At 38.8% G+C, this 22,160-nt stretch overlaps 1 protein-coding gene across 1 annotated transcript in view; it reads right to left on the bottom strand.

Moving 5' to 3' along the window:
* The window catches only part of LOC147692920 (protein Wnt-7a), a 118,912-nt gene that overhangs the window by 48,191 nt on the left and 48,561 nt on the right, over positions 1–22,160 (bottom strand). Inside the window, exon 3 of the mRNA XM_086939174.1 lies at positions 10,590–10,861. Coding sequence (XP_086795300.1) covers positions 10,590–10,861 — 272 coding nt within the window. The remainder of the gene's footprint in view (positions 1–10,589; positions 10,862–22,160) is intronic.

Below are 22,160 nucleotides of genomic sequence, written 5' to 3'. Positions count from 1 at the left end.
TTATATTCAAACAAAAATGTTTCCAACCACTCATTAGTAACCTTTTCACGATAAATGTTTGCCATTATTCCCTAAGATTAACAAAAGCAACATGTTTAGAATGGAACAATATAGAAATAATCCTTTTATTCTATCTCCATTATAAAGAATCAGCATAATGGGGCTGGGTACAGCTGTACTGACGTTTCATATGGCAGAAGCTTTGAAAACCCCACTTTTATAAATGGGATCTAATATTGAATCCAGTCATTCAATTGGGAAAAGACTATTTCAAGCATGTTCTGAAGCCTACTACCTGAAAGAGGCCGCCACTGAGCTAGGTTCATTTTAAACACACTACGGGGCTAATTAGGATGTCGGTCGTAAAGCCTTCGACTAGTGTTATCCAGAAGAGAAGACCATTGCTGCAGTGGACTCCTGTCTCTAGCAGCAACATCTAAATATGGCGGGCAGAGCGCCGTCAGCTAAAGAGAGTACTTGGGACCACTGCTGCGGTGGGACGGAGCTAATACTGCTGTGGTCTAAATCAGGCCCTATGTCTTTTGAACTGCAGATGGCAAAAGTCTCCATGTCAGTTTAAAGGTGGTTCCTGTTGGTGATGGAGCATTTCGGCACTTGTTCCACAGAACCTTTTGTGTGGTGCATAGACTTTTAAATCTGATCCTGTATTCCGGAGTTAATTTCAGGGGGCTGGCGTCAAGCCAATGCTTCTAGTAGATTAGTAGATGTTCTCTGATTGTAAATTCCTTGAGACTAGTCAATGTGTCTTAGGGCAGGTTGATGTATACTATATGAAAGTAGTCTAGCCAGGACCTTTTCTTATGACTTGGCAAACTCCACACTATATAGTTCAGCGGAAAAACGTTCTTACAAAATGGTAGTTGAAAACAGAATCTTTACACCAATGCATTCATTTGAATGCAAATGACTGGAAACTGGGAAGCAAATATTAATCTGTTTCTTCACATTTTAAGCTAGGCTGGAGAATTCTCCAATTGCTGCAGGCCTTGGAGATGAGCATGTGTCCATATCTTTTCCAGCTAATAGTAGAATTTCAACCTTGACGCCACCATTAAGGAATAGAAAGCTTTTCCTCATTAAATTAATACTGGGTTTAAACTATCTCTAGTTCTGCAATTTTTTCAGCTTAGTTTTTAAACACATTATTTTCGCATGCATCTAAAACTCTAGGTGGGTTTGTGAGATTGAATGAGTAAATGAACACACATGCACAAACACTCATGAATGTATCAATGCGGAAGAAAAATTCAAGCTGCCAGTAACTTTCTACAACATTTTCTGCTCTAGGATAGAGTGGACTCTATCCTGAACAGTTCAACTTGATTTCCTAGGCATTAATTAATCCTGTCTATGTCAGTGCCTTTTGTTTCATCCCACTCATTCGGGTTCTCATTTACATTTTGGCAGAATGGGAGATTGGCCATACATTTTGAGAGTTCCTGCTCTATGAAGTGGTGATTTCCTCCACTTTTCAAGCTAGGACCAAGGGACAGGTGTGATTTGCATATGGTTGCTGCCTGTCTGCAATGGACTCGAATGTATTTGAGAGTAATTACCAGTGTGTGAAATTAAGTCAAGCATTCCACCCATCACTCTTTTATTTCTGTTAGTGTGGCATGCTTTGTGCAAGATGCATACCCAGAGATCCCTACACCAACATATTTCCACTCCCTCAAACTTGGCCCTTCTTTTGGGATGTAGGCCACAATGTGAATCTCTTTGTCCCAGTCCCAGTCTGGTGCTTTTACTCCTGGCTCTACATAAAGCCTCATCTCCACCATGTCAAACAAGTGGTCACTGCAAAAGAAAGCTCTGTGCACAGCTAAAATAGGACTCGCCTGCATAGAGTATGCCAGAAAGAAAGACCACAAGCACTGAATTTACCACTGAGTTACATGTCACAGTGCTTGTTTAACAACTACAATATGAAAAAGGAAAGAATGCATCAGTTATGTAAAAACAGAACAAGAAGTGATTTGTGGCATCCAGCAAGCGCAGCCCATCAGTGATTCACAAATGAATGCTCCAACGTTACCACTTTCTACTTTTACAACTCAAGTCATGGAGTCCTCAGCAGTTGTGGCAGGGGCATTTCAACACACCTTCTCCACTAGGGATTGCTTGGGATTTTGACAAAGCTCCATCAGTTGTTAATAATTATTCATATTTGTATTGCTTTATTGACTGCACCCATATCACTAGCTTCACTGCACCTGTCTCTCCTTCACTGTCAAAGTTTAACTTGTCCTTATCTTGAGGATGTTTCCTCTCTTGTCGGATATGTAACTATTTCATAAGCAGTTCCATTGAAACCCCATTCTTCATTACCATACTGAGACTATGGGGTCAATTCACAAAAGCATGTATGAGTGTGCTGGTACTCATTTCTGTATTCTTACATGCCTTTGTAAATTGACCCGAAACCTCACACCTCCTGCTAGCAAAAGTACAGAGAGAACTATTTGCACTAACTGTATATGAATAACCCCAACTTTGATGTTATGGTGCTAATTCAGAGACACGTTGGACTACGTAAAAGAATATCACAGGAGTACTACTATACATACTCGAAAATACCTTCGCGAACAGGCCCCTATATTTTGAACACAAACATCATTACAGTTGTTATGTCATTAAACATAAATTCTGCCTGTTCGCTGATTCTGAAATCTAATCTGTGTTTTTTCAAGCTTGAGCAAAATTTTCATTACAACGGCCAAATCTCGTGTAAGTTCCAGCATTTTACCTTCTCTTTCTTACCAGAAATTTCCAAAATTATGCCTTTGTGGCTGCTCATGTAATTTAAGACCATCGGGCACAAATTCTATTGCAGAAGCACCAGAACAATGCGAACAAACAGCGACTGTTGTTTAAGGAATCTGCGATTTGTATTATCATTTTTAGTACAAGTACACATTTCAAACTAAAATGTAGCGCACAAATGCCATATTCCTACCTAATGTAATTTCACGTAATTTTTCCAAAATTCGATTTAATTTCGAAAAAAGAAATGGTGTGAATTGTGCACACCCAAGTATTTTTTATTTAACCGTTTTCTATCAAGCAAAGCGGCGTATTCAAAATGCATTTCGCACTGTCTTGGTTGGATCAATCTCATTTTCAGCACAACAAATCGGTGAGGAGACATTGGGAGCTCAAATAACTCCCAGCAAATGAGGGTCCGACTCCTAGGTGGCCCGGGTCTACATTCTGAACTCTATTTGTTTTCCTCCATAGTTTGCAAATGCAACACTTCATGTAGAGTCCAACAACATATTACAGGTGTAGTGCAGGAAGGGCGGTGATATGTTTATCTGCACATGATCCTCATTCTTTTACTATTACAGTAGTCTGTTGCAGCCTTTTTAGTAACCGCAATGATAATATTTTTAGAACAAACACACTCAAGTCCAGAGCAATAGGATCCCAGAATGTTGTGCTTGCCAGTGGTTTGGTTGACTCATTGTCAAAAAAACAACACCATCCATTTAGGAATGCGTGTAGACATGTCATTTATACCAACATGGTTTAGCCATTAGGTAATACAAAGTAAAGTCCGAGCTGGAGTGCTGTATTTCCTCAAACATCTTTGGCAGATGCTTAAAAGATTAGCCCGTGCAGACACCTTCAAATAATGAGTGGTTTGCCCACGCTCACAAAATTCTCTAACGTCACCCATGCAAGTAAGTGGTGGCATTCATCATGTTTTAATTTTAAGTGCAAATCGCGAATTTATTTTCCCAAAGGCAGTGGAGAGAGATGAAAGCCGCACTTGGAGTAGGACTATGTATCCTGATTTCTGACAAGCAAAACATAGGGCGAAGCGTTGCCAAACCCATTCTTGCAGATTACAGGGCTTGTGTGTCTCAAATCCCGCTCCTAATTTTCAAGTGAGCGATTTATCACTTTTACAGAACGCTATCTGCAGATCTTATCTCTCATTCTCTCCAGTCTGGTTTACATAACATGTACAGAGGCCATCACTTTTGAAGCTTGCAAACTGCACTTTGAAAACCACAAGAACGCCATAAAATCAAATAGTGAAACTATGGAGAGCAAAGGCAATAACCCCACCTCTTCCAAACAAACTTCAACACTCTCTAGAAAGTGAATCAATGAGTTACTGAATTACAACATTGATTCAGAGAAAACCTGATTCTATTTGTCATGTTTCCAATACTCACTATTTTTTGTATAGCAAACAGTGCACGAACATTTTCTACCAAGTTAAATACCTGACCTGTATTTATTTTTATTTTGAAAGTTTTATAGAGTGCGAACAAGATCTTTGCGGATATCAGAGCGCTTTACACACAGAGGTTAACCAGACAACATAAATCATTTAACATAACATTTTCTGCAAAGATGAGCAAAACGGTGTAAGACAATGAGTACCCATAGAGTCAAGGCAAAGGCAACAGAAGTGCCTAGGTGGTCTAGCTGACCATTGTCATAAAAGGAATACTAGTGATTTTGCTGGAGATTTCCTTAGCCTATATTCATGTAAATTTTGCCAAGAGAATCGATTTTTCTTCTTTTTTGAAGGATGCCGTGGATGAGAAGTCTGTGTTAGCCTTTGGCATGTATATAATATAGTTTTCAAGAATTCTCACTACAGCATGAGACCGACTTTAGGTGCAACCTGATCTTGCTGAAACGTGCGAGACTATTATCAAATAACTAGGTAAATGCAACGCACAGTAATAAACATGGCTGTCATCCATATTTTCAGTGGTTAACCTCATCGCTGCTGTTGACATTTCCCCCTGTGCTGGGCCCCAATAATAATGGGTGTGGTCGTGACGGAACCATTCCGTCATCAGCACAGCTCAACCGTGACTGATGACGGAATGGTTCCGTCACCAGCATCGAAGGGGTTAAGAATCCGGGGCTTAATGCAATAAAGGGTTTTCACTCGCACACAGCCTGAACTGTGCAAGATGGCAGGCATTCCTGGGATAAAAAAGCAAATTGCAATGTATTACACTGGCACTGCAAGTCAAAAATGTCTCTGCGACTTAAACAACGTCAACACAGCAATACTTTATAAATTGCAGGAGAAAGGGAAGGCAAAATACCATTGCCCCCTCCCTTGTGATTCCTAAGGAAATCTATCAACGTTTTGTGAGTGGTCGTGAGGTCACACAGCATTAAAAGGTTGTGCCACAATCAATTTCAAGCGTTATCAACTAAAGATGCCAGATTGCTTTGTAGATGTATTGAAAATTGAGCCGCACCATACCACTAGGGCAATTATACTTGTAGCCTCAACCATTCCATGATGTGCTACATCACCAATCTCAGAAGCTATCACACACCAACAGTGCCCTACTCCTTTCAGTGAACTGTCCATCTAATTAATGTATTTGTTACTCTGTTGAGATCAATCTGACTACTTAGCTCTGACATATAATGACACATTTTTAAAGGTTCATATTTTGCAACATTACTTTTTACATCAATTAAAGGTTTACTGTATTTAGTTAATGACTACAATTCTAAAATGTATTACAATGGCTCACCGTTTTAGTAGCAAATGATGTAAAAGTGCAACCTAACATACAGACTCTTAAAAAGATCACTTTAAAAGCCAATCAAATTACATTCAGAAACGATGAATTTTTGAGTTTGATGATTATATTTACAGTTTTTCTCTTCTGAGGTGCATACATCAATTAAACCACAACATTCAGAAATACAATTCCCCTATAATCTATGGCCCGTAATCAGCTAAATGGAAATCAATGATCAAAATGTTTTATTTTTTTATAAAATGCTTCTAGTTCACCCAGTAGTTTGTGGAAGTCAATCTTATTTGCCCAAGCAGTACATGGTCATTCAAATTCATCAAATATGAAGAGGAAACCTGTGCTCTTCTCCAAGAATGTTAGGAAAATAAAAACAATTAATTGCACATTCCCAACACAGCCCCTCCCCCCCCAAAAAAAGTTTTAATTTATTTTTATACAAGAAAACATTCGCAGCAGCTGTTACAGAGGTAGCATAGTAATAGGGATTCATTGTGACACTTCTCCTGAACCACTAATTTGCATTTGAACACAAGTTTCTGAAAACACACCAGCTGAAAAAGGCAAAAGGATTTTTTATGTCTAATAATGTACATTCACTGTCTCTATGAAATATTTATATGAAAAAGACAAAAACTGAAAGACAGACATGTTTCAAATAATATTAAGTACTGAAAATTTCTTCAGGTACATTCCAATCTATAGCTTATCGTTCATTATGCCCTTATAGTAAGCTACCAACCATATACAAATTATTCTTGGGCAGACCTAAAAAAGGTTGGTCAATCCCAAACTGCTAAGCCATATTCCCTCTGGAACCGTCTTATATATAATATGGTTCATTTACAGTGTCTATGGAAAATTTATATGAAAAAGACAAAAACTGACAAGCAGAAATGTTTGAATTAATCTTAACTACTGAACATTTCTCTGGGTGCATTCCAATCTATGACTTCTTGCTCAGTGTGCCATCATAGTAAGAGACCAAGCATATGAAACTAGTCTTGGGCAGACTGAAAAGGGCAGTCAAGCTAACACTGCAGGGCCCCTTTGCGTCTGACATGGTTCACAGGCAACCCTGTGAATGTTTCAGCCTTGGAGGACCTCTCCATTGAGGTGCAGCCTGAGTATTTACAGTACAGCGAGCTACCAAACTCATGTCTGGACGGACGTGTGACAATTTATAGTTTGATACTGAGAAAGGCAAAAGGCGATGGATGGAAATGCTTCAGTTAATCTTAACTATGTACAATTGTTCTGGATGAAAGCCATTTCACATCTCATTGAGCTATAGGGACACAAATAGCACACAACTAATGAGGCTCCTTGACTTTTTGCCAAAGGTGAAGTTAACAGACTGGCTGACAAGCAATGAAGGCAATGACTGTACACAACAACAAATTAAACTAACAATGATCAAATTCAAAGATGTACTTGGCGCAATGGCCAATCTTTCCACAAGGATATTGATATCCACAAATATATATGTGTGTGTATATATATATATATATATATATATATATATATATATATATATATATATATATATATATATATATATATATATATATATATATATATATATATATATATATATATATATGTACAGCTCCACAGTTCCGGTCGGGGATATGCCGGGCCAGATTCTCGGGCGGGCTGGGGCTACTGGCAGCCCAAATATACTTTCCACAATTCCTCAGACACACGGATGTTCAATGCAAGTTGGATTTAATCGTCCAAGCCAACACATATATGACAACAGAAAGGAAAAACAGAATACAGTGATAGAATTTCAAAAGTCTTCAATTAAAATTCAGTTGCTCATTTAACTGCTTGTACCGCATTCTTTCATTTAGCAATTCAAGAAACAAAGCATGGACCTGTTTCTAAAAAGCAAAACATGTGATGTCCATGAAGTGTAGGGAGTTTTCTCCCTCAGTGTGAGGACCATTGTTTGCTTTCCCTGCCTGGGTCGACCATTCTTTTAAGTGCCCACCCAGGAAGGAAATATCAGTGATGGTCACACTACATTAAATAAGGTGGAGGTACCACCACTGTGACACAGAGACCCTGTGTGGGGACATGTCAAATGTGTCTGACAGTAGAGCGAGCTGAGGTTCCAGTGCCAAAAAATCAGTGGAACCCACGCCCTCGAAGTAAGAGGTGGGAACCACAATTTCAGCAAGGCAGAGCTCTGGAGTCCCTGCTCCACTGAACTGCAATTGACCCCTTAAGTCTGAAACTGAACTAAAGCCCTTTACTTATCAAAAGGAAGTTTTTCAAATAATACCATCTGATCACTGGTACAGCAATTAACAGGTTTGCCTCACCACTTATAATTTATTTTTCCCCGTCTTTACTTCCTAGACTGTTTGGAGTCAAGAGTAATTGAAGAAGATCCAGGCAGCAAAAAATATTTCTGTTTCTGCGCCCCATTGAAGACATTCTTTCACAGTGGTATAAGCTGTAGTCAAGGTTATGTATGACTAAACGTTAATTATAATGCAGTGCCCTTGAGAAACCGCAACTAATCCCCAAGGTTAAATCCATAAAGAGAATATGATGAAACACCTGCCTGCAAAAGGTAAATAATTCCATAAATTATAACACCTGAATATATTTATTTACTTCAGATTTTATATAGCAATTCACATCTCTTCGGTAAATAAAACATGCTTTCAAATTAGGCACGAAAAAGAGCTTATTGGGGAGGAGTGAAATTGCCTCGGCCATTTTAACCAAAACGCCGTAATGTCTTACAATAACAGCATGTTATTTATTACTTCTATATGCACGTTACTGAGTTAGTAACACTAATGTCAACACAACATTGGCTCTTCTATCATACTCATTCGCTCCATCTGGATCTCAAAACGGTATCATGCAACTGAATTAGGATGTAGTGTTACAACCAGGACATTAAAGTTTGCTAGACTTACTTATCATACAAGAGAGACATTGCTTTACACGTACTATCAACTTTTAAAGGGTTACATACACATTGTTTACATTGTTTGCATGCAGGAGAAGCGCATACCTAGAACGCAAATGGCTTCCCTTGTCAGGATGTTGTTTAAGAGAGGGCAGCTCTCCTCTCTACTCAAATGTGTGAGAACTACTCATTTCCAGGCAATCATGGTACATTATGTAAACTAGTTGTTTGTACGTGTAAATGGAAGTGTATTTTGGGTTGCATTTGACACTTTGCACTATGTTACTGCTATTATAAATCAGGGTGTACATGATTCCAAAGCCTGCAATATGTGCTATGCATATTTTTGCAAAATTTGATATAACATAAATTATAAATGTACTTGTTACTACGTGTATGTATATGGAAGTGTATTTTGGGTTGCATATGGCACCATGTACTATGCTGCTGCTATTATAAATCATGGTGTACATGATTCCAGAGGGGATGAGTTTCACTTGAATTTTGGAAATACAATTTTCGATCTAAGTAGACATACTGCATTCTGTAGTTGTATTCCGAATAGCAGAGCTAGGCAAATATACTCAGAAATGCAGCGTTGTAAAGAAATATACATAGATGATCCAGATCTAGGTGGAAGGCTCAGGTTTTGCAAGTCCCAAAATAATTTCAGCAAGTTGATGTGAAATGTTTTGTAATGGTTAAAAAATCTCATCTCACTTTAACCTCAACCTCAACCTCACGTCAGTATCAATCTTCCCTCAACCTCACTACAACATCAAACCCAACCTGAGCTCAACCTCATCTACAAGTTACCTCAACCTCACACCAACCTCATTTCAGCTTATAACTGTACCTCATTTCTGCCTCAGCTCAACCTCGCTGTAGACTCACCTCAAACTCATGCCTTCACACCTCAATCTTTCTTCACTGTAATATAACATCTACTTCAATTTTATCCTCATGTTACCACAATGCTACCTCATTATCATTTCAGTATCATGGGCTACTCACTCTGCATCTCAACCTCACTCTCATCCTTCCTCATCTCAAACTCACACAATAGAAAATCCAACTATATCTTACCTCACCTGAACCTGAACCTCACATTGTTTCACTTCTACCTCACTTCAACAAGCTCAACCTCAACCTTAGCCGTACTTCAGCATTAACCTCACCTAACCTCAAATTCAGCTGAACCACAAACTCCTAATTTCCCTTACTTTGACCCCATCACAATCCAATCACTTCTCACTACAACGCGCATCAATCTCAACTCTACCACAACCATATCTCAATCTCATTCTCTTCAAACTCGCTCAAATTCAGCCTCAATTTACCTCAACATTACCTAAGACCGATAACTTAATCTTTACCTTGACTCAACCTCACCACTCATTGCCTCAGCCCCATCTCAAAATCACCTTAATGCCAATCATCTTAATTTATACCTCAATCTATCAACATGTCGAACTAACCTATTCTAACATGAGGCATTCCCCAACCTCAACTTCACCTCTACACCAAATACAACCTCACCAGAACCTCACCTCAGTTTCACCGCAACCAACTCTCACCTCAACTTCACCACGTACCTGTACCTGAAACTCACTTTGACCTCACATCAATATTCTTTCACCTCCATCTCCTCTCAACTTCATATAATGCCTAAATGGCTTTAGTATCATCTCACCTCAGCACCACCCCAACTTTAGATCAGGCTCAACTCAACCTTACATCAGTCTCCACATAATTCACCAAACCTCATGTCAAAATCCCCTCAACTTCTTTTGCAACTCAATCTCATCTTACCCTCATCTCTCCTTACCTAAACAACTCACCTCAAATGTAACTTCACCTCTTCCTAATCTCACCAGCAAAGCACGCCGCCCCCACCAGCCTCACCATAAAATGTACCTTATCTCAACCTCAGTCCCTTCTCACCTCCAACCACCTCATCTCTCTCTGTATGTTCCATAATAAATTCTGTTAGAGGCTTTCGTCTTTTCATTTCCAGTGCTAAGACACTTTTATAGATTTTGAGTGTGAGTAAGCTAGTATACTACCAGACTCTTCTTACAGACAACAAGTGGAATCACATTACCTACCTTGCGTCCTGCCTCATTGTTGTGTAAATTCATGAGCGTCCTCGCATTCTGCTTGATCTCACGGGCATCCACAAACACTTTTGAAAATCCTAATCCATATCTGATGTCCGCAGAGCAGCCTCCCCACTTCCATCCCTCTTCGATATGGAACTGCCCGTGCTTCCTTTTGTCGCAGCCACAGTCACTCATAAGTCCCTGAGTGCAAGCAGATGTGATGGCGTGGGCGACTCCGGCAGCAATGATGGCGTAGGTGAATGCCGCTTCACGGCTACCTGGAAGAAAAATCTGGGTTAATATAACTTCACACCCGTCCTAAACATATTGCAATCAACAGTTCAAAACCTACCCTCCAATGGCATCTACAAACAGCTGTAAATAGTTTTGCTATTAAAGAAACCTTGAAAACAATAAATATATCCTTTGTGCTTTTTGGAATCAAAATGTTAATCCATTGAAGCCTAAATATATATCCCATATGCTGCAATCTCTCCATGGTTTAGATTGATTATGCTTTGGAATGTTCTAAGGAAATTACAATATTTACACGTTCTATAGAGTCACCGATTCAACTTGTTCACGTACACAGTGAACACCGAATTATCACTGTGCTTAGTAGAAACAGTCAATGAGCAGAACATCACCAAATCGAAATGGTCTTTTCCGAAAGGAAATGCAGTATCAGACTATCAAATTGGTAGCTTCAGATGTTGTTGCTTACAATGTGTTTCAATGGGGCTTACTACATGTGTTCAGAAAAAGGTAGTGAATCATAAACACTTTGTTTGAAAACTAAGGGCCTGATGTAGATTTCGGCGGGTGGGTAATTCCATCACAAGTCAAGCATATATCTCGTCCACCAAATTACAAGTGCCATTGGGAATAATGCACGTTATACTGGATATTTGTCATGTTTCTATTAGAGCAATCCGTCTGCCAATCTCTAAACCAGGCCTTAAAAAAAGGGCTACCTGCTGCATCATAGGTAATCTACGTATAGAATGGTTTTAAAATCAGGTAAAATGCTACAATAATTATTTGGGGCAACACTGGGTGTGCTAAACCCAGACCAATAAAGCCCTGTGCCTTGTACCTTGTGGCAGTAGAAACAGCTGGATATGCATTACCTGCCATAGTAGGAGGTAGACTACTCTTTAGGCATATGTTTCTTGCTTTGCCCTAAGGCATATAAGCAAACAAGAGCAAAAAATCTATTTGTTTTATTGGGTTCATGTTATAGGCTGTCAGATGTAGAGAACAGAATGTAGCAGCCGTACACCAACTATTGTTTCTTCATCCTCATATCGGTGTAACATTTATTATACCTCATTTCCATCTGATTCTATCTTTTATGTGGGTTATGTGTCTTGCTATTAGGAGATCACACGTCTGTTATTGGTCTAGCCATGTATTGCCATTGGTACTCTAGGTACTGTAGAATGTAAGTGGTGGTGAAAGATCAATTTTAGGGTGCAGGTGATTTCTAGGTATAGAAGTGCCATAGGGTATGTTTAAATTTCAGTAAAGGAAGTATGTTATGGTGTTCAGTGTCGGTTTGCAGTAGGGTGAGGGGAGAGAGTTGGGTACATGAATTGGTTTAGTTCATTAACAGACATGAAGATGGGAGCATTGGTGGACTATAGGTGTTGCATGCGGGAGTCAGTGGATATGCAGGTTGAAGTTGAGTTGTGATTGTAAGGCATTCTGGTGTACCAGTGGTGTTGTGTATGTGGTGCACAAGATGTGGGTGTAGCTGGTTTTGTCAACATAGGGCATAGATGTAGGTGTACTTATAGGCTTGGGGGTGAAAGGAGAGAAAACAACAATCAGCAAAGCACACCTCCACTGGAGAGATGAATGGTGGCCTGCTGAGCTTGGCCCTGCTCCTTCACCCAGAAACTCAGTGAGAAATGTGTCTATTCTGCTACATAATAAGCTATCTATGAAGGACTAGGTGACATCCGTTTGTGGCTGGTGATTTGGGACAATGCACATTCTCAAGAGGATCTTTCAGTGGCTCCAACTGAACTGTCGGAAAACTGTCATCCAAGCTCTGATAATCAGTCAACTTGACTAAAGTAATGCACTGGTTGTAACATCCAATTAATCCCTTCTATCTAAAATGCAGGTGGTACAAAACACTGCAGTTAATTTGGTTAACAAATGGCCACCGGGAACATCATCTGTTCCTCTGCTTGAAACCCTTCATTGTCTCCCCATAAGATAAAGAACAATTTTCAAACTCCTCTGTCTGACGTATAAAGCTTTGTCAGGCAACGGACCCAAATATCTACAGGACACACTGATTCCATATCTTCCTAGAAGAAATCTTATATCAAGGACTAAACTTCTTCTCTGTCCTCAGCGTATTCGTAAGTCTAGGTTTATTAGATGAGCTGTTTTTTATCCAGCCCCCTACCACTGGAACAAACTTCCCTTGTTCGGTAGGGCATGCACTGAGTTTTCAGGTTGTAAAAAAAATATCATAAGACCTGGTTGCTCTAATGGTTCTTTTTTTATTTGTCTGTCTCTTCAGCACCGAGTTAACATGTACTAGTGCTGAGAGAAGGAGATGTAGAGTGTATAGTATGTAGGTGTAGTGCATAGGTAGTGTTGTATACAGATAGTAAAGAGGATGTAGGTGGAAGTGCAAAGTGTGGTGTGTGGTGCAGGTGGTGTAGGATGTAGATGGTATAAGGCTATACCTGGGATTTAGTGTTTACTCAAGTACTGTGTCTGATGTTATGTAGCTTGGTATTTGTCAAAAGAATCCACCATTGGCATACCTCTGTAGTGCCACACGATATAGGTAGACATTTAAGGGGAAACGTCGTTTACAACGCTGTGTTTACACCGCACAACCTTTACCACGCTGCCATTACAACGCAAATCGTTACTACAACTTGCGCTGGATGGCGCTGTTGGTTAAGGAATATTGTAATTTTCTATTCCAACACCTTCCCTAATGTTACGTGGACTGGTGTCAGAATAGAAAATTATATTAATCCTCAATCCACGCCCTCCAACGCAAGTCGTTGTAACGACTTGCGTTGTAAAATCCGCAATGTAAAGTACCGCGATCAAAATGATCGCGTTGTACTATCATACATCCACATTTAAGATGTATGTAGAACAAGCTTTGGAAAAGTCAATAGGCCTCACCTTTAAAAGGCTAAGCTATTGGCTTTCAGAATGATTGTTTGCAATGCAATAAGATAATTCCCAAATTGCCCCCACTGCATGGCAACACATGCATGCACATGTGGATGCATGAGCATCCCCATTTTAGGATGGGTTTCCTAATAAAGAAAAGTCATTTGAAGACAACCACCAAAGCAAGAGCATCCATGCAAAACACCATGAAGCACCGATTCCTCTTTTGGCATTTTTAACTTACCATTCCAACATGGGTAATGGCCGTTTTAGAATGGTAAAATAAAAAGACAAAAATAATGCACTCAGGAGCACAAAAAATGGAAGTGAGTTGTGCATATCGCATCGATTGTCAAGATACAAAAAGCTGCTAGCAGACCCCAGTCAAGCGAAACCCAGATTGCACTCTACATCAAGCTACATCCATAGTCACACTACATTCTATGCTGTAAACATCCCTATTATTTTATTGACAAATTTGCATTTTGTGAAGCTTTTCTATGCACATTGGTATTAAGGAGAATAAGGGCCAATTTAGAGTTCGGGAGAGTAGAAGCCTTGCTGTAAATCAAGAGGGTTTCCACCTCGCAAAAACGGTGGTTCCCCTGCTTCCTTTAGAAACCAGGGAAACTCAAGGAGCCTCAACTGAGTTTGAATTAGAAGGCTGACCTTCAGAAAAATAGGTTCACTGCCCAGGCCACTGAACAGTAAACACCACTCCTGTTAGACTTGGCTCTTTTATGCAGATTCACCCCAAAACTTTTTGCCTTTTGCCTCCTATTTTTCTGACCTTGTTTTTGTTGGCTATAGAATTCTGGGCAATTTACCACTACTGATCAATGCTAAAGTGCATATGCTCTGTATAAAATGTGACATGATTGGTTATCTATGATTAGTACATTTGATTTACTATGATGTAATGCCTAATGGTTTAATGATGGTCTAAGGTGATGTTTTTATCCAATTGTATGACGTGCAATTTATAAGTATTGATTTAGTGCCTAACTGTTATGCTTATGACACTTGCCTAGTTGGCAAACTAATTGTGATTTATGTGACTGTGGTGTTATGTGTTTTACCTATAATACAAAGTGATGTTTTTATATACCCTTGTGCAGAGTCTCTTTTTATGGTGTATTTTGTGTGTCACTGGTGTGTGTGTGTGTATTGCGCAAACACTTTACACATTGCCTCTGGGATAAGCCTGAGTGCTCTGCCAAGCTACCAAGGGGTTGAGCAGAGGTTATCTTGAGTGTGAAACTCCCTTACCATGACTATAGTGGTTGATTGTGCCTGGCTTAGGTGCATAACCTACCCAACCAGAAACCCCATTTCTAGCAATTCCCAACCCCCATTCAGAAAAAGGAAAATGATTATACACCAGGGCCATTTATTTTTTTTGTTTCTGAAATTGAAAATATACAAACTAGTCTGTATGACATGAACGACAGTCAGCATTACTGTTTTGACAAAAATGCTTCTACCATACTAGCACAGGACAGCTCTTTAACTTGATCCCCCCTGTTATAGCAAAGATCTCTAATTGTAGCCTCCCCACCAGTAGTGCGGTGAGCGACTCACCAAATTGTAAAGAAGCCCCCAATGTACTGTACAAATTATATATATATATATCTTTTGCACAACCATTTTATAGAATTGCCCAAGACTGTGTAAAGAAAATTATCACAAAAGCCACGATTTCCACACAGATGTCCCGAAGCAATAAACTTAACAAAGTATGCAAAGTTTCAAAGTTTTCCACACACCACTGCAAAAAAAAACCTGAAACTTTACAGATCCCTAATTAAAACACCACGCTTGTTAACTATGCTGCTCTCAGGCACGCACTGACATCAATAAAAGACTATTTGCTGCAACCTTTTCTACTCTTCGTAAGGGTTATCACTTGTTCAAACACCTGGATCCCAGGTGTGGTGTATTCACTATTCACATAAATAAAGACAATTATCAGGACTCAATGAAAATTGGTCTTCACTTTGGCTGTCACTGAAGGATGAGGTACCTTAATGGAATGTGTATCTGCAGATCTCGGCACACACAGAAATGACAGGATCATGCTTCATGCTGCCAAGCTCCCCTCCAGCGGTTTGGCAATCATGCACTTAATGAGAACTGAAAATATAACGTAGCACGCAGCAGGGGAAGAAGGAAGGCCCCGCCACCAGGTCACCTTCCCGTGCAGTGTCATCGGTACCGAACAAAGGGGGGAAGAGATTAGCAGGGGGTCCTGCACCCCAAGTGTGGTCTTCTGTTAGATATACATGGAGACATTTAATTTGAGGACATAAGAACATACTAGTCTGCATTGACTGAAATCAGATTAAAACAAGATTGCTGTATATTTAAAAAAAAAATACTTTCAAATATTGTATTACTGCTATGCACGCGCCAAGAGGGCAACTAAAGGTCCAACAATGCGCTATTTAAAAAGAGCATTATGTGGCTTGTTTTTACTATCTGTTGTCTCATGTCAAGAGGTTAGGGAGGGGGTATTTTTCCAGTATCACATGCCACCCAGAAATATGTTCTGTTTTCGAAAATAAAGCAATGGAAAATTGAGCATATCTTTCCAATCCTGGCATATGATAGGTGTGATTTATGGGTGGCGCAAGCTCCAATTCTGCAGTTTTATGACTGCCCATTACTCATTTTTCTATCTCCATCAGGCCATCACCAGCGTGGTTCTGCCCTTTCCTTTACACACTGTGAGCACCACGGCAGAAGGGCTATAGGAAACAATTTTCGCACTGGGAATGCCCTGCTGTTATTTCTCGCCATGGCATTTTGCCCGCTTTGGCTGCGTTCCCAACTCGTTTATCTCTTGTCTTCTGCTCTCAGATCGACGCTGCCCCTCCCTTCAAAAAAAGGCAGCTTCCTCTTGAGTTAAAGTTTGTTTACTGCTCTATACTATGAACAAAAAAACTATGAGGAATATAAAGGCAATGCTTTCAAAAAATATCCCAAACCGAGCTGCTTTCTATCTAAGTCAGTGTTAACAACTAGTATAACTGTTTATCAGAAAGTCCTTCAATTTTCACAAGTTTTCCTTTGAATGGAAATATACATTAAATGTCTTTCTATTTTACTGACTTCATGAAAGATTCCCCTTCGACAACCACAGTAATCGAAGCCTTCCTTAATTTATAGAAGAGTGTGATGTAGTCTCTACTAGAAGTTCAACAACAATCTAATTTAATCATCGATGGAAAAGTCTAGTATTGGGGTAATGAAATGTGGGCATGTAAGCAGTGAGTTCTCGTCTGAAGATGTATAACCTGGAACCATGAATGTCAGCATCAAGCATTGGTCAAGATGTGGTATGCTTTAGGGCAGGTGTTCGTGTGACCCAAGCCCATTCTCCAAGATGCACAACGTGGCAAACAGCGACGTGGATCTTTTTTCACACCCACATTTTATTTAATTTTTTGCTGAAAGTTGGCCTAAGTGCAGAGCTAAATGGCTTGGATTAGCGCGTTGTCTGGGCATAGCACAAAAAAGTCTAGGAGTCACTGCAAACCCATATAAAGTAAATTCTCACAAAGAAACTTGAGCTTTGCATGGAACCCTAAAAAAAACAAAAAATAGGTGCAAACAAAAAAAACGAAAATCATGTGTGTATTTTCCACTTACACTTGGTTGACTGGGTGAAGAGATGTGCTCTGAAGGGCACCGCTTGCTTGAGTTTGCACCATTGCACAACACTAATTCTATTTACCATCATTTTAGGACGGTTGTGAAGGTTTTTAAATGGCCGCAAACCACGGGAGACACCTTCTATGATGTTCATTTTGGGAGTTTCAAAAACATGTCAAAATTTTGACCAATGTCAATCATCAGTTTGACGGCACCATCAGGCAATCTTTGAACACCACAGTGACTGTGGTTCCGGCCAATGACTAGAGGTATCCGTGTGGTTGGCCATCTCTAAATGAGGAGGATGGGTACTTAGTCAAGGCAACAGATGTTTTTACTCACTCGCCCAACAGCGGCCAAACCTGATTGCATGTTTTCTGGTGCACTCATATCTGAGAATCGGCATCTATTATATCGTTCATGTGTTGATCATATTAAATGTGAAAATGATGTATATTTGATCGCCACGTGAGATAGAACCCTTGAGCTATAGCGAATGTCACCCACAAACAGTGCACAACGGAGGCAAATACAATTTGCTAAAAGTTAAAGGGCTTTTCCTACTCAAAACTCTGGCACAACATTGGGATTCCAATGCAGTGCAATGGTATGATAAAAAAAAAGGAACACAATTGTACATAGACGTGTGGATAGATGTGCACTTTACCTCTATCCTTTACAGCATCATTTTGCATAAGAAACTACTCGTTTGACGTCTCTCTACTTGCAATGGAGAAGGGGCTTCCACTAACAAACAGGGCCACTCTGAGTAGAGTGGATGACAAAAGAAGCACCTGCTTCATCATGAAGTAAAAACCAAACATTCAGTGCCCTTACATTGCCGCCTTACACTACTAAATCAAAGGTCTGCTTACTATTGCTATTCCATTGTGCACCACAGTTTGTGTTCTGCCAATGCTGCATGTCATGGACCACTTTTGACTCTGTTCAACGCATATAGCACAAACATACATTAAGTGCGAGGCAATCACTGATTTTTTTCAATGTTATACACAGGGTTTAATGCATATTCAATTGAATTCGACACAAATATTTTGATACGGTAGTGTTTTCCTTTCTCATGGTACTCTTCTGTCATATCTACTTTTCTTTTTTAAAATGTTCATTTAACCATAGCAGACTTGTGGTGCTAAAAGGAAATCAAGGGTCAGCTCTAAGAAATAGTTTTGGGTCCAATCTGAGCTAAAAGTAGTGCTTAACTCGTGCAGGTGGTCGCTAGTGGTGGGAACCACAACACGTTTTTGACGACTATGTCGTATTTTTTCACAATCAGGCTTTGAACCAGAGCAAAGGAAGGAAGAGAAATACAGAAAACAATGAACAGGGGAGAAAGCAGGAATCCACAGGAATCTGCAGGTTCAGAAATAGGCAGCCAGACCTGAACTCCTAAGAAATACTCTCGGGCCCGGCTCTTCTATTTTTTTAACAAATTATGGACTGGCACCAAGGTATTTCCAGCTCAAGTAGTCAGCATAATATTCGTTTCCAAAAGACATGACTAGATTACTTCCCTACTAATGCACTGCTTTCTGGACTGCCTTCTCTTAAAGGAGTCAGCAACAGTTGCTAACATTTAGGAAGGAAGGACTGCGCTTGGATAAGTGAAGGAAATATTTTCACATTTCGGTATCATAATTTAGGAGTCCCTCAAATTCAGAAGGACTATTTCTTCCATGCATGCCACCAAAGTGTGGCACAAGTGTCAGGGATATATTAATGATCCAGACAGTTGTTTTGGAAATCAACAGAATGGGAGTCATATCTATGCAATGTAATGTGTGTTGATTGGCAGGCAAACATGTAAGAAACTATTATGATAATTTTCATTATTATACTTGTGGTGAGAAAATTTAGCATTATTGGTGATGCCCATGGTTGCCCTATCGGACAGACTGAATTCCGCATTTGCAGCGGAGATACGTCCACATTCCATATTTGAATCCCTGCTTTTGGCATTTTTCGAGCGACGTCTATAGGACACACAAATACTCTGCCACTTAATGGGGGAATTTGTTTCCGTGGCACTTGCATTAAGACTCGTGATCGAATCTCCTCTCCCATCCCACAACCTCTACCCCTTACATCTTCAATATCGCTGAACATACATATGTGATTTAGATATATACCTATATGATTTTGTCTTGATTTATTCATGGATGTACGGTTATGTCACAAGGATTATCATCATTTTGACCGTCCAATACCCCTCCCCCTTTACCTCCTCCCTGTTTTTTTGTATCTCATAAAACCAATAAAATCTTTTCAAACAAGACTCATGATCCAATTTTAAACACCAAATGGTCATGCACTTTTAAAGTGCTCTTTCCCTGCGGATCACTGACACAATATCGGAATCAACAATATTGTGTAACTCAAGAATCGTGTAAAATATATAGTTTTAAAAATATAGTTTCACAGTAATATCATTAAAAACCATACAAAAATATGTTTTCTTGATATATATATATATATATATATATATATATATATATATATATATATATATATATATATATATATATATATATATATAGTTAAAAGTAGAAAATCATCTTGAATATTTTATTATATACCATAAATATATTAATTAAGTAAAGCACACTCAGATTAAATACTGTATATAAATATATACTTGTATAAACACACGAAAGTGAGGCGCAATTAACAGCAGTTTCCAGGATGTGCTCAGCACGCCGTGAGCATTTTGTATTTCAATTGCACCTATGCTGAGATCCACTGTATGATTTACTCTGGCAATAGGGTTTGATATGGCTTTTATCCTGACATAATGAACTGCACGTTCATTTTCAATCCATTCTCCTGGTCCCTTCAGCATTCAAGTTAAATCTAATTAGAGCACCATAAGAATCATAATGACTGACCTAATCAAGGTCCAGCGACTGGTGATTTATGTCCAATCTTTCAAGGGGCAATGCGACTCAGCCTGGGACAATGACTCTTAATCTATAGAAATGTCAACTGGCATCTATAAGTTTTAATTCACGTTTTGTTTTTGTAATAACCCAATGTGAGTCCGAGTTGCCCAAGATTTAACATTTTCTGATTGTATTTATATGCTAATTTGGTTTTGAACGGATCATGCAATTGGAATTACTGTATTTCTTGAGATACTGTATTTTAGACAGCAAACCGTTGTAATGTAGGCCATTTGTTCAGTTATCATTTTTGTGATTTAGCATTTTTCTAGTGTATTGCCCAGTTATCTTGTGAATGTTGAAATTTATTTTTGGAGATCCAACACTTGTTGTTCTCTGTGTTACAAAAGGTCTTCAGCAATTTAAAATTCGACTTAAAATTCTGCACTGATAACACTAGCATAATTGTTATGGTCGCTAATAATGTAATAATGGATTTTATACAGATAGATTTGTAGAGGTATAAACATGGGTCGTGTTCTATCATGTTTGTGCATAACATGTCACTATTTAAATACAGGATTAAATATGGCGCTCTATGTGATAAAAAGGCCGGTCTCACGACCGAAACGCATCAGTGCCAAGCTATGTCTGAATAAAGGCTTGTGAAATATGGATTCTGTGCTGTGTCAAGCCTGTTCTTCCATTTGTGGAGCAGGCAGATGGAGAAAAATTATATAAACATAAATACATATATATGTGTATGTTTTTATATATATTTACACACACATATATATATTTTATATTATATTAATTTTTTTGTAAAATTCTTTAAATTTACTACTATAAAAAGCAAATAATATAAATATTTTTTTTAAAGTGAACAGAAAAGCACTAACAATTGAATTCCAAAATATTAAATAAATCACCAAACAAGTAATGTAAAAAAACAATAAAATACATTTATAAGAAATATTATAAAAATCTTAAAACAAATGAAAATGTAAACAAATAGTATAAAGAAATTAGCATAATTTAAGCATCACTGTATGCCTGAAAGGGTTTTGTTTTGACTTATAATGGGTGCTCCCTTGGGTCTGGACAAAGCTATACCTATCTGAAGAGCTCTAATGAGAGCGAAACACGTGTCAAGGGTTGTTTTTATTCATTTCAGGTTGGCTTGGCTGGTATTTTACCAATTCAAAGCTGTAATACTGTGCTTGGAGTGGTAAGAGGCTTTGCCATTTTACAGCTCGGCATGGGTAGCACTGTGCTAATCCTATGCTTAAAGACTTTGCTGTGGAAATGGCAAAATACTTTGTCCCATTCTATCTCGGCATGGATGGCACTGTGCTAATCCTACGTTTGAAGACTTTGATAGAAAAGCAGACATTAGAGTGTCGCTCTTGTTGAGAGTGCTCTATATTGGAGCTACTTTTCACCTCAACTAGAGACCTGCCCAGAGTTCTCTGCTTCTTTTTTTCCCTTTTTCGCAACCTTTTTCTCCCTTTTTTATATAAATATATATATATATATTTTAAATGAAACCAAAAAAACTCACAATTCACTTCCCAAAAATAAACAAACCACCAAACAAGTAATACATTCAAATAAAAAAAACTATAAAATACATTTACAAAAAATATTATAAAAATCTTAATACAAATCAAAATATAAACAAATACTATAAAAATTAAATTGTAAACAAATATTAATAAAACATATTTTTAAGCAATAGCAGGAAGTGTATCGGAGTCTGGGAAAAATTGTTGTACTATTCCCACAATCTCTAATAAAAGAGAGAGGGACCCCGAAACCAAAGGGATAGGGTTCCACAATTGACTATTCCCACTCCAGTTTATGCAACAGT

This window comes from Lissotriton vulgaris, chromosome 9 (genome assembly GCF_964263255.1).
Source record: "Lissotriton vulgaris chromosome 9, aLisVul1.2, whole genome shotgun sequence".
In the NCBI taxonomy this organism is placed as follows: domain Eukaryota; kingdom Metazoa; phylum Chordata; class Amphibia; order Caudata; family Salamandridae; genus Lissotriton; species Lissotriton vulgaris.
The sequence above is the reverse complement of the archived record's forward strand: the minus strand, read 5'-3'. Positions and strand labels throughout refer to the sequence as shown.